General features: G+C 44.5%; 2 protein-coding genes across 2 annotated transcripts; both read left to right on the forward strand.

Moving 5' to 3' along the window:
• Nucleotides 1–3,576: 3,576 nt before the first annotated feature.
• Nucleotides 3,577–5,953, forward strand: LOC130373277 (toll-like receptor 8). The gene is made up of 2 exons (XM_056579653.1): nt 3,577–4,513; nt 5,058–5,953. The coding sequence occupies exons 1-2, from the start codon at nt 4,098–4,100 to the stop codon at nt 5,350–5,352; spliced, it is 711 nt and encodes a 236-aa protein (XP_056435628.1). The 5' UTR covers nt 3,577–4,097; the 3' UTR covers nt 5,353–5,953.
• Nucleotides 5,954–11,399: 5,446 nt separating this feature from the next.
• On the forward strand, nt 11,400–15,700 carry LOC130373276 (toll-like receptor 7). Its single transcript, XM_056579652.1, is given in 3 exon segments — nt 11,400–14,507; nt 14,510–14,849; nt 15,504–15,700. Coding segments are annotated over 2 exon segments (3,117 nt in total). The 5' UTR covers nt 11,400–11,429; the 3' UTR covers nt 14,549–14,849; nt 15,504–15,700.

The raw sequence follows: 15,700 nt of genomic DNA on the forward strand, positions 1-15,700 counted from the left end.
ACCATATATTGGGGCGCTGGGTCAATGCTTTCTTAGTTTCCTGCTGTACCATGAACATCCCTCTTCAAATCCATCTTAGTGGCAAGTGTCTGTCCCAACACCTTAGTTTGAGGTCCACGTTTAGAGCCTGAATAAAAGATAGCGAAACCAGACACTGAGCTGCATTGAGACTGACCCGTCCGTATTTACAGCGAGGCGAGAAGCACACGGAGATGACCCTTCTGGTGGGACCGCGCTACGGCATCAGCCACGTCATCAACCCAAAGACCAACCTGGTGGCTCTACTGGCTGACTTCAGCCACGTCAACCGCATCGAGATGTATGCCGAGGACGAGAAGATGGTGCGGGTTGAGCTCCATGTTCTGGACGTGAGGGTGAACGGATCGTTTAGTGTCCGGTCCGTCTAGACCGGCGCCTCTGCTAGGGTTAGGGATTAGATTCCCTACTCAGTGGAAGAATGTCCTCGCTTGTGTAAGTCCGATATGCTTTGGATAAAAGCATCCCGTGTGACGTTGCTAATTCGCTTTTCCCATGAAATGTGGAAACAGATGCTACCCCTGTTTTATACTCTCTGAGTTGATCTGCAGCACTATATTGAGCTCTTAGTGGGAAGCTGCCTTAGCAGTCATTATCAACTCATTCCGGCCCTGCATCAATTGTGTGCGGCTTATCTCTCTCCACCACAGCTAATAAATCTGTTAATGGAGACAGTTGATGCCATGAATCTGGCCTGTCTGACCGCCGGCTATTACCGCTTACTGGTGGACTCCCGTCACTCTATCTTCAATGTGGCACGGAGCGGCGCAGAGAACGCGGAAGCGAGTAAGTTTCAAACTCGACACGAGTGCCAACATCTCCCTACATCACAGCATAATGTGAGAAATGAAAAGGTTGTTTCTAATCGTCCCGCTTCTCCTTTCCAGGTCACGAGGCGAGAGTGAAGCAGAACTACCGGCGATCGAGCGGACCTACGGCTAAAACTGCAAAACCAGGCTCATTCAATCTGGCCCCCTAATCATCCCCGTGTATAATTGGCTTATTAACTCATTCCCACACTCTCCACCTCAAGCTGGTGTGTGGTGAGCATTCTGGCGCTGATTGGCTGCCGTGCATGACCCAAGTGGGTGATACACACTGGTGGTGGTGAGTGAGGTTCCCCCCCCTTCACTGTAAGCACTTTGAGTTTCCAGAAAAAAAGCGCTATATAAATTCAATGAATTATTATTAAATAATAATAATTCATTCGATTAATATAGCGCTTTTCAATGACCCTGTGAAAAAGAGTTTTCTTGACGAACATGGTTGTTGTTAAAAAGCATATTTTTACTTAAAACAAGTAATAGCACAGTCGATTCACTTGCACCACTCGAACCTCCCTCCAGTCCAGAACTCTGGCCCTCTTAAGGAGCCCCAGAATGGGTGTGGCTAAAATGAGCCACTGCTGCAGACTATTACAGGGCTAACAGGGACAGGGACACGTGAATCTTTTAAAACATGTTAATACAGTGAAGATGCCATTCACATCTTCACAGACCAAAATACGCTTACAGTGAAGGGGGGGACCTAACTCACCACCACCAGTGACACAACTCTTGCTATCATTCAATATTTTACAAAATGCCATTCAGGGTGAACTGAAGTGTTTTAGTAGTCTTTCAAAATTACAACATTTAGAACTTTCGTTCAATTCTGGAAACAACACAAACCCAAAGACCCTTCACCTGTCAAACGGTTTTTCAAAGCTTGTTTCACTTAGAGTATTGAACTTGGCTGGTTTAGTTTTTAGAGAAATAGAATTTGATACTTTGAAGCCTTTTGTTTCCCTCAAAAACCTTGTTGTGCTAAATCTAGGGACTAACTTTATTGTTCACTCTAATTCCACCATATTCAAAGAACTCCCAATGTTGAACTGCATATTCCTATCAGAGAACAAACTGTAAATGGAAAAGCCAACCTGATTTCTTCACCACACCTGATGTACAACAGGTACGATCCTGGTAGAAATTTGGCTAATCAAGAGTGTATGAATGCACGTCGCGTGCTTTAGCTCAAATAATCTTTTCTTCGTTACTCCGGAGCACACCACTTTTGAGCCACTTGTCTCTACATGGTCAGGCTGTCCTTAAACACCGGCGGTAACGGGCTGGTTGTTAAGGAAGCTGGACTACTTCTTCCTAGGGCTGGCCCGAATGCCATTTTTCAGGCTTCGAATACTCGTTGGTTTTTCCGAGCGAATATTTGAATACTCGTTCCAGAAAAAAACACCATCAAAAACAACATTAATAATCCCTATATACTCCCTGGAATCGATTTTGACAGTATCTGCATATTTTGTTGAAGATTGAATAGCTTTTGAACGTTAATTAGTAGGCCTAAGTAGGTTGAAGTTCCTTAGTTTTTCCCCGTGAAAGCGAACAACTGTTGCTCCGTTCCAAATCAGCTGTTCTCTGCCATCTCAGCCCTTACGGGAGCTTTTCAATTCATACTGGAACGTGCATCTTTTCAGGGAATTTTTACAATAAATCCATAACAAATACCAAATATTGATTGTCTTATGTGTCCATATTATATCCATTATATTGACCGGGTATTCCCAAGACGCTCACGCTCTGCAGCAAGCCAGTCACAGTTGATTGGCGCGGCGCTGTACAGCGAATGTAAACAAACAACTAAGCTAAGGTTTTAAGTATTACTTTTCCTCCGGAGATCCCGCTAATGTTGTGTGATAAAGTAAAGGGAAACAAGATATCTATTCTTCCTCCACCTCTCACACTTCTCTGCTTGGTGCCGCTGACGCTTAGTTTGCCTCCCTCGCTCTGGTAACGTCACGTAAGTGAAAAAAAAAAAAACGAAGCTCCGAATACTGATTTAAGCTTCGAATACAAATTTTCCGAACGAGTATTCGAATATTCGAATAATTCGGGCCAGCCCTACTTCTTCCTTGAACCAATTTTTGGTTCAAGGGCCGTGAATGTGTATTGACATTTAGAGGCAAGGAAGAGAAGCTGCGCTCTGAATACTAGACCCAGAATATAAGACAACACAACTTTTTCGGACCTATTTCGAGGGGAAAAAAGGCTGTCTTATATTTGGACCAATGCGGTACTTTAAAGCCGAAGGGGGTCGCACATAATGTTATGGAACAGGACGTGGGGACCCAAGTGCTGAACACAGGAAGGCAGAGACGGAGTACAGGGAACGGGATTTATTGGTAGGCAGGCGGGTAGTCAGGCAGGCAGGGTTCCAGTGACAGGCAGGCAGTCAGGCAGGCAAGGACTCGACGACAGGCGGGTAGTCAGGCAGGCAGGGGTTCGGTGGCAGGGGGAGAACCAGAGAGGAGGAGAGATGGTTACCAAGGGGTCAGGCTAGAGACAGATATTCAAGAATGCTGGTAGGACCGAAACTAACTGGGTAGACGTAACGAAGAACTGGCGCCGGCTGATGGGAGATTCCCGGCTGAAGTAGGGAATGGTGATTGGTGATTGTAGACTGGTGTGTCAGGAAAAGGACCACTGACGTCAAGTAGCCACTAGATAGAGGTAGTGGACCGCGTAGCAGGATGCGGCGTGACACATAATTTAGATTTTGTTAAAAATCTGCCTGTTCTTGAGACATTAAATATGAGCAATAATTTTATTCATACTTTAACTACGAAAAGGTTACAGAGTGATTCATTAAATGAGCTTATTTAACAATACTAGACATTTCTTCCAACAACATTGCTGCAATTCCTGATAAGGTTTACGATTCGTTACCACGGAATCTCAGACATGTTTATAAATCACAACAAACTCTCAGATTTGAATTGGATTAAACTAGAAGATTTCCACAACCTCAAGACCCGCGATCAAAATTGCACAACTCTCAAATGGATTTTTAGAGGGCGCCCTACAACCCCCTCACTGAACCACAACAAGCTGACTGTTTTCAACCAGACTACCTCCTGAACAAAACCTAAACACCACCTTACAACGTTGTCTTAACATGGGAACTCATTTCAATGCTCATGTGATGCACTGGATTTTATTCTTTGGATTGAAGACAACAATGTCACCACGGATGTCGACTACTTCTTGTCCTACGGCCATCATCAGGTGATGATTTATTTTGAGTTTGACCAGTGTGTCAACAACACTCTGGCACTGCTGAGTTCCATTCTCACGGCTACCTTCATTGTTGTCACCACGTCGATGGCAACGGTGGCGCACATCTTCTACTGGGACACCTCCTACGTCCTGCATTACCTGAAGGCCAAATTGAAGGGCTATCGTTCTTCAGCCTCACAAGACAACGTGTACGAGGTCTTCATTACCTATGACACCAAAGACCCCTGGGTCTCGGAGTGGGTGCTGGAGACGCTGAGGGTGAAGCTGGAGGTCGAGGGGGAGAAGGCGTTTCCCTTGTCTCTGGAGGAGCGGGACTGGCCCCTCATCGCACCTTTCATCGACAACCTCACCCAGAGCATTCGCTACAGCCTTAAGACCCTGTTTGTGCGGACTAAGGCGTACGCTAAGTAATGCTGGGACGACGCGTCGTCGTAATCGATGACGTCGACGCATAAATTACGTCGATGCGAGAAATGCGGGTCGATAAAAAAAAAGATGGACGGCGCCGGAGCGTAGTAGCAACGCGAGTGGCTCCTCAGACTTTCATAAGTGCAAGGCGCCACGCACTCGTTCCTCTAAAGTATGGGAATTATTTAATGTAAAAGGAAACGATTCCGTGATATGTCGTCTTTGCAAAATGGAGATGACTTTCCATTCTAGCACCACGGCAATTCACCAGCACCTGAAGAGGCGCCACCCGGTAGCAGCTGCAGATGACCGAGCACCATAGAATTCTAAGAATGCATTACTTTGCACTTTTATTTTGGAATTTAAAGGCAATAAACATGTATTGAAATGTTAAGGAATTCATATTTTTTTCATTCAGATATGTAAATGCACATGTATAAATTGCTATTAGTCAATTAATGGGGAGATAATCGAATCGAAATCGAATCGGACTGAAAAAATAATCGCTAGATTAATCGTTTAAAAAATAATCGTTTATCCCAGCCCTAACGCTAAGGCAGGGGTGTTCCGCTTGGCCATGTACCTGGCCCACCAGCGGCTGCTGGATGAGAACCTGGACGTGCTCGTGGTGCTGATGTTGGAGCCTGTCCTGCAGAACTCCCACTTCCTGCGTCTGAGGAGGAGGCTGTGCGGGGAGAGTGTTGTGGAGTGGCCCAGGACTGCGGCCGCTGAGCCCTGGTTTTGGCAGAACCTCAGGAATGTAGTCAGGGTGGACAACCAGACGATGTACACCAGCACTTACTCTCAGTACTTCACCTGCAGCCGGGAGAGAGACTGAAGCTGCAGCTTGGACGCTTTCCTCTTTTTCTGAATTACTTTTATGTTAAGTGACTTAAATTTACTGGTCGTTGTTATGTAGGCTATTTTTGTAGTTATCTATGTTGAGTGATGCTTTTGAACTGATCTTCTTTATGGGTTGAATGTTTTAACAGCCTAGTTTTATGTCATAGTGTTATCAGGCTTTGTTTTGTATGGCTGTTGTCTTGTGGTTTCAAAAGTTCCATAATATTGGGCCTCTAAAATTTTAATTAAGGTTGGCCTGCGGCTGAACCGTTTTGGAAAGGTTGGTCAACTCTCAATACCATTTAAATAATTATATAAAGAATTCTGTAAAGAATATAAGTAAAAAATGGCGAATAGTTCCCGACACCAATGCTAAATGTGATTATTTTATCAATGATCTTTGGTGGCTTTCCATGTAGACGGTGAAATATTTGATGTGTTTATTAAATAAAAAGTACTCAATCAATTATAAAAAATATCGAGAGATCTTGAGGCAAATCATTGCAAACAATGTTTAAAAATTTGACATTGTTGATGTTTCTGTAGATTTTATGAGAACTTTGTATATTATCAATGAGTACCTTCCCATTTTTGTCAGCAACCTCATTAAACATTTAAATTAAAGAAAATACCACCGAATCTTTCATTCTTTGTCAATTAAGTTATGTATTTGATGTATTGTCGTTATTGCTGTAATTATTTTAAGTGCTGAAGTTAAGATTTCCTCTTATCCCATATGTTTCATTTTTTTGTATTTGAATTACACCACAAGAGGCTCTAATAGTGAAAACAAACTGTTGTCAATAACCAACAAATTAATAACTTAAAGGAGACATATTATGGTGGTTTCCCAACAAGATAACATAGTATTTGAAATCCAGAAAACACGTTTTTGAAGCTGCTGCTGGAAATAGCTTTTAGGAAAAAGAATCTCGCCTACCACTATTCCCCTCCGTTTCAGTCCCTTCAGAATGCGCTGTTTCTGGTGTCTGTAGCTTTAATGCAAATGAGCTGCTGCCCATTGACCAATGAGCTGTCAGACTGAACCACAGCATGGAGGAGAAGGGATTGTTGCCGTTTACGGACTCCTGGAACTCTATATCTATATAATATTATATTATAGATGGGTATTTATATAATATTATATCTAATATCACAGCCAAAAGCTACACGACCTCGGATGATATTATGAATCATAAAGACAGCGTCTGACGTCTCTGGTACTTCCACAACAAGTAGACTCGTAGTGGGGGATTTCTCGGCCATGGTTGAGAAGGATTGGGGGAAAGGAACACTGGCCTTGACTCTCTGAAGTCCATGAACCACGACATGGAGGACAAAGGGATTGTACTCCGGAAGCTGAACTGCTGGACTGCCGCCCAGCTCCCCGCGCCGGAGCCCAGACTGCCGCTGAAGCTTTGCCGGACTGCTGGCTCCAGCTACTGCGGTGTACTCCGGGAGCTGAACTGCTGCGGTGGAATTTAACCGAGATATCAACACTTCGACTAATTTAAGAGAGAGGAAAAGAGATCGAGGCCAAATAAAGCCAAATGGTTTGCAAAGCACTGGCGGTCAACGGATCTCGGCTTCCTCTTTATTCACACACACAAAACAGTTTCTTTGTTTGAGGTTTCCGCCCACAATCAATCATAAATTCGTCTAACCAAATTGTCTACAAAATAATTTAGGACACCAGGCTGAGGTCAGCACGCATTAACCCCGTAGCTTCCTGTTCCTCTGGTGGGTTTTTTCAAACATACACTCTGACCCCAGACTCCCCGGCACCGTGTCAAGCCCTGGATCAGAATCCAGAGACGCTTTAAATGCTTTCTACCATTAGATATACAGGCCTAATAATAATCATGGTTTACCATAGAATATAATCATTAATTTCTACCACACTGCCGGCGAAGATTTCCGGCAAAAGTCCGGCAGGGGTAGCTCGGCGGCAGTCCGGCAGCTAAGCTCCGGGAGTACAATCCCTTTCTCCTCCATGTCTCCTCCTCCAGACTGCCGCGAAGGCCGCTCCAGCCGGGGATGCTCGTCGGCAGTCCCGCAGAGAAAGGGATTGTACTCCCGGAGCTCAGCTGCCGGGCTGCCGCCGAGTTCCCCTCCGCCGGAGCAGCTCGTCCGCTGGTCCACAAAAACGTACCTATGCTCTGATTGGAGGGGAGTGGGGAAGTGGGTGGTAATATTCAACTGTGCCCCCTTCCTACGTAGGAGGGGGCGCCGAAACTGACTCGCTCGTTTGGTAACTGTCGGCGGGGTACTTTCATAAATGCATATCTCACTCAAAAAAGAATGTACACTTTTTTCAAAGTTTGTATGCGTGTGGGAACACCAGAGACCCAAAACAACCCCCCAAATCCCGGCAAAAGTGTTGTTTTCATAATATGTCCCGTTTAAAGGCTTCCAAAGGTCCATGCTTTGTACCACTGAACATTATTCAGCAGTACATACATTTCCCAAAGACCATACCCAATCACACACACTGCAAAGTCTACAGGTAAACTAAAACATACAAACATAAGTAAGTACTAAATGGGTACTTCCTAAAACACAAACACTCCTCTCTGTTTTGCAATAATAAGGAAGTTAACTTTTTATCTGGAGTACACTAAGACACCTGTTGCTTTCACTGCACGTTCACGTTGAACCGCCATGTCACACTACTGTTCCATTCACCTCTCAGCCGCTCTTGAAGGGCAGAACACATTGTGAGACTTCTCAGGAGCGATGGACCTGGTAAGTTTCAAGCCCAGCACAACTTCCCCAGATGCAAGGTTATTTTGTTAGTCAATGAATTATATACTACTCAATACCCTACCAAATACTGGTATGTGCCTGTGTTTACATTGCTCCGGGATGGGGAGGTGTAACCAACAATGTAATAACGGCCAATAACGTAATAACGGCCAATAACGTAATAATTGAAATGTAATATAGCCAATAACGTAATAAATTGCCAATAAGGTAATAACGTATTACGTTATTGGCAATTTATTACGTTATTGGCCTGGTATTAAAAAAAACCTGTAGAAATTATAGTTACATTGTAAGATGTGTAAGATGTAACTTTTGTACTGTCATGTTGATGTATTTTGAATGTGACGGAATGCGGGGCGGGAAGATAAGTATGCAAATAGAAACGGGAATGCCTGTAGGTTTGAGTGTTGTGATTGGCCAAGGGTAAGTTAAGGGGAGCCACACAATGAGGGATATAACTGGACATGTCGGGACTCTGCGCAATTTCTTTGCAAACAAACTCAGGTTTCTTTGCGACATTATGCAAGTTTTAATAAAGCCTAAATCTTTCAAAGTCCTTCTCGACCTCTAGCATTAGATTGTGGGTTTTTCAGCTAATGTCTCATTCCCGCAGCCCCTAGCGTTCCAGCGGTGAATTGCAATACCATACTGAAAACTGCAACGCAGAACTCAGAGTCGAAGCGTCTGCGTGGTCACGGAGCTGGATACACAGAGCCCTATAACGGAACCCTAAGAGTTACATACAAATCCAAATTGACCAGATGTTTAAAGGAGCATTTCACCGGTGGAGGCATGAATATGTAATGAAATTGGGTCCTATATGTAGTCGAATAATAAAATAAAATTCTAATTTGGTGCCGTCTTGACCGAGAAAAGGCAGAAAGTGACTTTTTGGTGCTTGTGGATTGAAGACAACAACTCCCACCATGCACAGCTTCGCTGGCGGCCACTCCCGCTGATCATCTCTGCCTATCGGACACCTCCTTGTTCCATCTACTAATGGAACAAATCAGCGTGGCGCTTGACCCGACGTCACTGGCAGAGAGTAGTGACGCTTGCACAGAAGCATACGGCCGACATCTTTCTTTATTCTGGGTGGAAATAGTAACATAGTTACGCCATTAAATGCGTTTATGTAAAAAAAATTAGCGAGAAATGTGCATTATACTTTCATCATGTTCGCTCGTTGAAGGTGAAGGATGTTTGGTTTGATAGTTATGACGAAGAGGGAACGCTCCATTCACTTGCATGGACAGCGTCTCCGGTTGCTAAGCAACCTCAACGTCTTGGCGGACTATCTGCTGATCAACACTACGAATGCTGGAAACACACCAGACACACCATGTGAAGTTATTTAACCCGATTATTGTTATTTATATCCGAGATTATTTAATCTAACCCGATCTAAACTCTATCATGCACCCAAACATGGCGGCGTTTGGGTTTCCTACCTCGGACTCCAAAATCCAGCGCAGCCACAGGCGCGTTGGCGCGTTGAACCATTTTTGTGACACCCAATGATCAAGCGTCAAGTTAGGCACGTTACACGCGTTTGGTGTGGCCATAGCATTATGCGGTTTCACCCAAAAAATCGGCTTCGTGTGGACGGGGCCAAGAAGGCGAACATCACGTCACCAAGTCACCAAGACAGCGCCAGGCGACTTGCGCCACTATCTGCCAATGGATCGTGGATGCCTGGGCTGATATAACAGTCTCAACTGTGGTCCAAGCTTTCACGAAGGCAGGAATAATCACTGAACTGCCAGGCAACAGCAGCGACACTGACTCGGATAATGACGAGAGGGATCCGGGCATGTTGGATGCCGTACTCGCCCAACTGTTCAATTCGGACAGACAAGAATTCGAGGGATTCGTAGACGGGGAATGAACTGAAAAGTGAGCTTATTGTTAAGAGATATTGATATTGATCAGATATTGATGAGATATTGTTAATATGCACATTAACGTTTGAACATCGTTACCATGGGAGTGACCGGAGTTGTCAGAACGCTTAATAAAGTTTGACTTTATCTGACTGTTTTGTTGACATTCCCTTTAGCACAGCTCGGTCTAGTCGATGCATAACGCAACCCCAGTCAAACGTTTGACTGCAGTATCTTCTATTCTATGCGCCTTATAATCCGGTGCGCCCTATAAATGAAAACAGTTCTAAAATAGGCCATTCATTAAAGGTGCGCCTTATAATCCGGTGTGCCTTATAATGCGGAAAATACGGTAGTCCTCGTTTGTATTTCTTTCGAAATGGTGAACTTTTGCATGGAGCCATCTTCTATGTCAGATCCAGTACCCTCCGCCAATGTACTTCAGTTTTATCAACAGCCTCTGTTATCTAAGCTTCAGACGCTGTGGATGTTAGTTTCTGCTGGTGAAGTCCCACCCACTGGCACTGCTCTAATAGGTCTGTAGCGTCAGTGGGTCCCGTTTGACTGCACCCCCTAGAGGGGGGTGGGACCCACTAGTGCCCACTAGTGGTTGTAGTCTTACGAGAATCACCCCCTCTTACACTTCCTATTTTCTTGTACGCAAAAATCGTCATATTGCGTCATTGAAAACAGGAAGTGTTGGAGATCGATACGGATCTCTCCAGTCTCTCCAGAAAATAAGGGAATGATGCTAGACCATTCAAAAATATGCGGGGGGTTCTAAAAATACAAAGCTTATGTGAAATGGGTGAAGTTGCCCTTTAAGCATATGTTGCAAGATGCAATATTAAGACCAAGTGTGACAGTTTCTCTCCAGAAATTGAAAATATAATAAAGTGATACATCAGTTATTACAATATTGGCTCACTTAGTACATTTTCAACAGATTTTTTAAATCCAAGGCCAATAATGAAATTACCATCCAATAATGTAATATGTTATAACAAAAGGTTATTATGTTATTGGCTCAACAACCTTATTACGTTATTCACAATTTATTACTTTATTGGCTTCATTACATTTATTTTAAATTATTATGTTATTGGCAGTTATTACGTTATTGGCCGTTAATACATTATTGGTTGTTTCAAGGTGATTGGTGGGAGTGTTCCTTTTGTGGTTGTGGATTGAAGCGAGCCAATGCTTAAGCATGTGTTATCTACGAAAGCATGTTAGTGGAAGGGTTCTTTTACTGTTGACAGTGTACCTGGTTGTGTGCATCAGTTTCAAATTAAGCCAGATTCCTTTGAAGAAGAACTAGTAATGCATCTCTGAATACCAACCCACTCTACCCCACCCCCCATCTTCCTCCTCCCCTTTCATTCAGGAGAAAGGAGGCGTCTTCATCCTGCTGTGTCTCTACATGCCAAGCCTGAGGCCTCTCAGTCTTGACGCGTCGACGTCCATGCGATGGTACCCCAAAACCCTCCCGTGTAACGTCAGCTTGGCCAGCAACGGCAGTGCGGTCATGGTGGACTGCACCGAGAAAAGTCTCACATCCATCCCGAGTGGCATCCCAGGGAACGCCACCAACCTCACACTCACCATCAACCACATTCCTGAGCTGAACGCCACCTCCTTCCGCGGTCTGGAGAACCTCACGGAGATCGACATGCGATGCAACTGCGTGCCTATGAAGATTGGCCCCAAGGATCGTGTGTGCACCAAAGGCCTGACCATTAGGGAAGACACATTCAGCGACCTGAAAAAGCTGCAAGCGCTGTACCTGGATGGCAACCAGCTGGACGGCATACCTAGGGGCCTGCCTCCAAACCTCCGCCTTCTGAGTCTTGAAGTAAACAACATATTCTACATTTCTAAAGAAAACCTCTCGGAGATCACAAACGTTGAGATCATCTACCTAGGTCAGAACTGTTATTTCCGAAACCCATGCAATGTGTCCTATAGCATAGAGGCTGGGGCATTTTTACAGCTTAGCAATTTGACATTGTTATCTGTTAAGTCCAACAATTTGTCTTATATCCCATCCCTGTTGCCTTTAAGTTTGAGAGAGCTGTATCTCTATAACAACAATATTGAAAAAGTCACAGAAAAAGATTTTAAAAACTTAACTAATTTGGAAATCTTGGATATTAGTGGAAACTGTCCCCGGTGCTACAACGCGCCTTTCCCTTGTGATCCATGTCCAAACAACTCCCTTAAGTTACACAAGAATGCATTCAAAACATTGGCCAAACTCAAGATCCTACGCATGCACAGTAACTCCTTGACCACGGTGCTTCCTGAATGGTTTGCCAACTTAAAAGAGTTGACGGTACTCGACCTCTCGTCCAACTTTTTGGCCGGGGAGGTGGCGCACTTTAACCTTCCAAATGCCCTCTGCAACCTAGAGGAGCTGGATCTGTCATTCAACTACGAACTGCAGAAATACCCAGCCACTTTGAATCTGAACCCCTCGTTCTCCGTCCTCCAATCACTAAAAGTGCTTAGGCTTCGGGGCTTTGTGTTCCAATCGCTGACCTTACAGGGCATCCAACCGCTGATGTCTTTACCCCACCTGGAGGTTCTAGATCTGGGCACAAACTTCATTCAAATGGCCAATCTCAGTGTTCTGATGGAACTGAAAAGCTTTAAAATAATCAATCTGTCGGATAACAAAATATCCTCCCCGTCCGAAGGCCCAGAGCCATATAACTCGGTCTCTGCTCACCAGGCTCGGCGTTGGTCACCTATGACCGGTGCTCAACGATTTGGGGATGAGGGCGTGAGAGAGATACATTACTTCAGGTATGATGAATATGCACGTAGTTGCAAATACAAAGATAAAGAGCTTGGGGTTTTTAACTCCTTTGTCAATGCACAGTGCAGTCATTTTGGCAAGACCTTGGACGTAAGCAGGAACAATATATTCTTCCTCCACTCAAAATTTTTAAATCTTGGCGATCTGAAATGCCTTAATCTATCTGGAAACGCAATGAGCCAAAGTTTAAATGGCAGTGAATTCACTTATCTCAAAAATTTAGAATATCTTGACTTCTCAGCAAACCGTCTGGACCTTCTTCATCCCACTGCGTTTCAAGAGCTCCAAAATCTGGTCATCCTAGACATAAGCCTCAACAATCATTACTTTGAATCAGAGGGGTTGACCCACATGCTTAACTTCACTAAACATCTACCCAACCTTAAAATACTTCTCATGAATCATAACAAGATCTCAACATCTACTAACACAGAGATGAGCAGCTTCTCCCTGGAGAGACTGGAGTTCATAGACAACCGTTTAGATATGCTTTGGAGAGACGGCGATACAAGGTACATCGGATATTTCAAACACCTTGTGAATCTACGCATTCTCGACATTTCTGAGAACAACCTTAACTTCATTCCCCGTGAGGTGCTCCATAACATGCCAGAAGGGCTATCCGAACTATACATTAGAAAAAATATACTCACCAAATTTTTCTGGGGAGACATAGACAAGTTACCTTTGTTGAAGATTTTAGATCTAAGTGGGAACCGTCTCACAAGAGTTCCCATGGTGCTTTCAAACTGCACCAAATCTCTCCAAAAACTGATTTTAACAGGAAACCAAATAGAAAATCTCTCCCCAGATTTCCTGAAGGATGCGTTCAGCTTAAAGTATCTGGATCTCAGCTTCAACAAACTAAAATACATGGAACACTCCAGTCTCCCTGATAACATTGTAAATAATATGGACATGCTCCTCCTACACAACAACATATTCACCTGCACCTGCAACACCACTTGGTTCATTAAGTGGCTCAACAGCACCACAGTCACCATCCCCCTTCTGGCCACAGACGTGACCTGCGACACCCCGGTTGCCCAGCGAGGTCGCTTGGTCCTCACGGTGGACATGCTGGCCTGCCAGTACCACTACCTGTCCCTTGTGCTCTACATCCTGCTGACGTCCACGCTGCTCGTCTTCGTCACCCTAGCCGTCTCCAGTCACCTCTTCCTCTGGGACGTCTGGTACATCTACCACTTCTGCGTGGCCAAACTCAAAGGCTACGGCCGCCAGCCCTCGTCGCAGAGCTGCCCGTACGACGCCTTTGTGGTGTACGAGAAGAAGGACCCGGCGGTGAGCGAATGGGTGATGAACGAGCTGTGCGTTCAGCTGGAGGAGCGGGGGGACCGGCCCCTCCGGCTCTGCCTGGAGGAGCGGGACTGGATCCCTGGGTGTCCGGTGGTGGACAACCTGTGCCAGAGCATCCATCAGAGCAAGAGGACGGTGTTCGTCCTCACCAACCGCGACGTGAAGAGCGGGAACTTCAAGACGGCGTTCTACATGGCGCACCAGCGGCTCATGGATGAGAAGAACGACGTCATCGTGCTGATCTTTCTGGAGAAGGCAGCGAGTAACTCAAAGTACCTGAGACTCAGGAAGAGACTGTACAGGCGGTCGGTCCTGGAGTGGCCGACCAATCCTCAGGCTCAGCCATACTTTTGGTTTGGCCTCAGAAGCGTGCTGGCTACAGAGAGCAACAAGCAGTACAGTGACATGTTCAGGGAGACGCTGTAACGGAATTACGGATAAAATGTATAAAAATAGATTTCATCAAATCAGCATTTCGAGCCATGTTTCAATGGATTTAAAACATGAACAATCTATGTACCAAAAAAAGGGAAGTAAAAAAAAGCTTTCTTCCGCAATTTGTTGAAGGTTCTTATTTCTGTCTGCAGTCTGATTTAGTGTGTTTACTTCACCCACAAGAGAATACAGCTATTATCCAGTGCTATTGAATTGACATTTAACGACATTTAAGAAATTATACCTTGCGGGTTCATCGCATTCATAATGGTGAGTTATTGAAACATTCATTAAAAAAGTGACTCATATATACTTGCTATTCTATATCTTTGTGAAAAAAAAATTCTACCTTTCATATTTGTTAAAAATATATTCCATGTCTCATTCAACATTTAATTATTTTTTTCGATACACAATAACATATAACCATGAAATTAAGTTACACTTCAGAGCTTTGGAAATATTTCTTATTCATTTTTATTTGTATTTTTGATCATGAATTCATTAATTATTTTATTAATATTGTGCTTTGTATAGACAAAAAAAAGGCATCACTAATTGTCTTCCAATATTTATATTGTCTGAATACACCATATTGTGTGTGTGCGTGTGCGTGTGTGTGCGTGCGCGCGTGTGTGTGTCTGTGTGTGTGTCTGTGTGTGTGTGTGTGTGTGTGCGTGTGTCTGTGCGCGTGTGTGTGTGTGCGTGTGTCTGTGCGCGTGTGTCTGTGCGCGTGTGTCTGTGCGCGTGTGTCTGTGTGTCTGTGCGATTGTGTCTGTGCGCGTGTCTGTGCGCGTGTGTCTGTGCGAGTGCGTGCGTGTGTGTGTGCGCGCACGCGCGCGCGTGCAACCCGTATAAAATGTTGTTGAAAATGATAATACATTTCTTTAACTGAATAATTCTTCTGCTTCATGTCATCGACAGAATACTCCACACTACTGGTTTTACCTTGTCGGTCGACTTCTTCTGTTTTTACATCAAGGGAGTCTTACTGCCATGTTCCAACACAGTACAAATTGGATGTCCCGGCAGTTTCCATGTGATGTCACTGGACTAGAGTTTGACTGTGAAGCAAAAAAACTTCAAGAAATACCTGACGGGATAACCAGCAATGCCACTGT

This window comes from Gadus chalcogrammus, chromosome 20 (assembly GCF_026213295.1).
Source record: "Gadus chalcogrammus isolate NIFS_2021 chromosome 20, NIFS_Gcha_1.0, whole genome shotgun sequence".
Classification (NCBI taxonomy): domain Eukaryota; kingdom Metazoa; phylum Chordata; class Actinopteri; order Gadiformes; family Gadidae; genus Gadus; species Gadus chalcogrammus.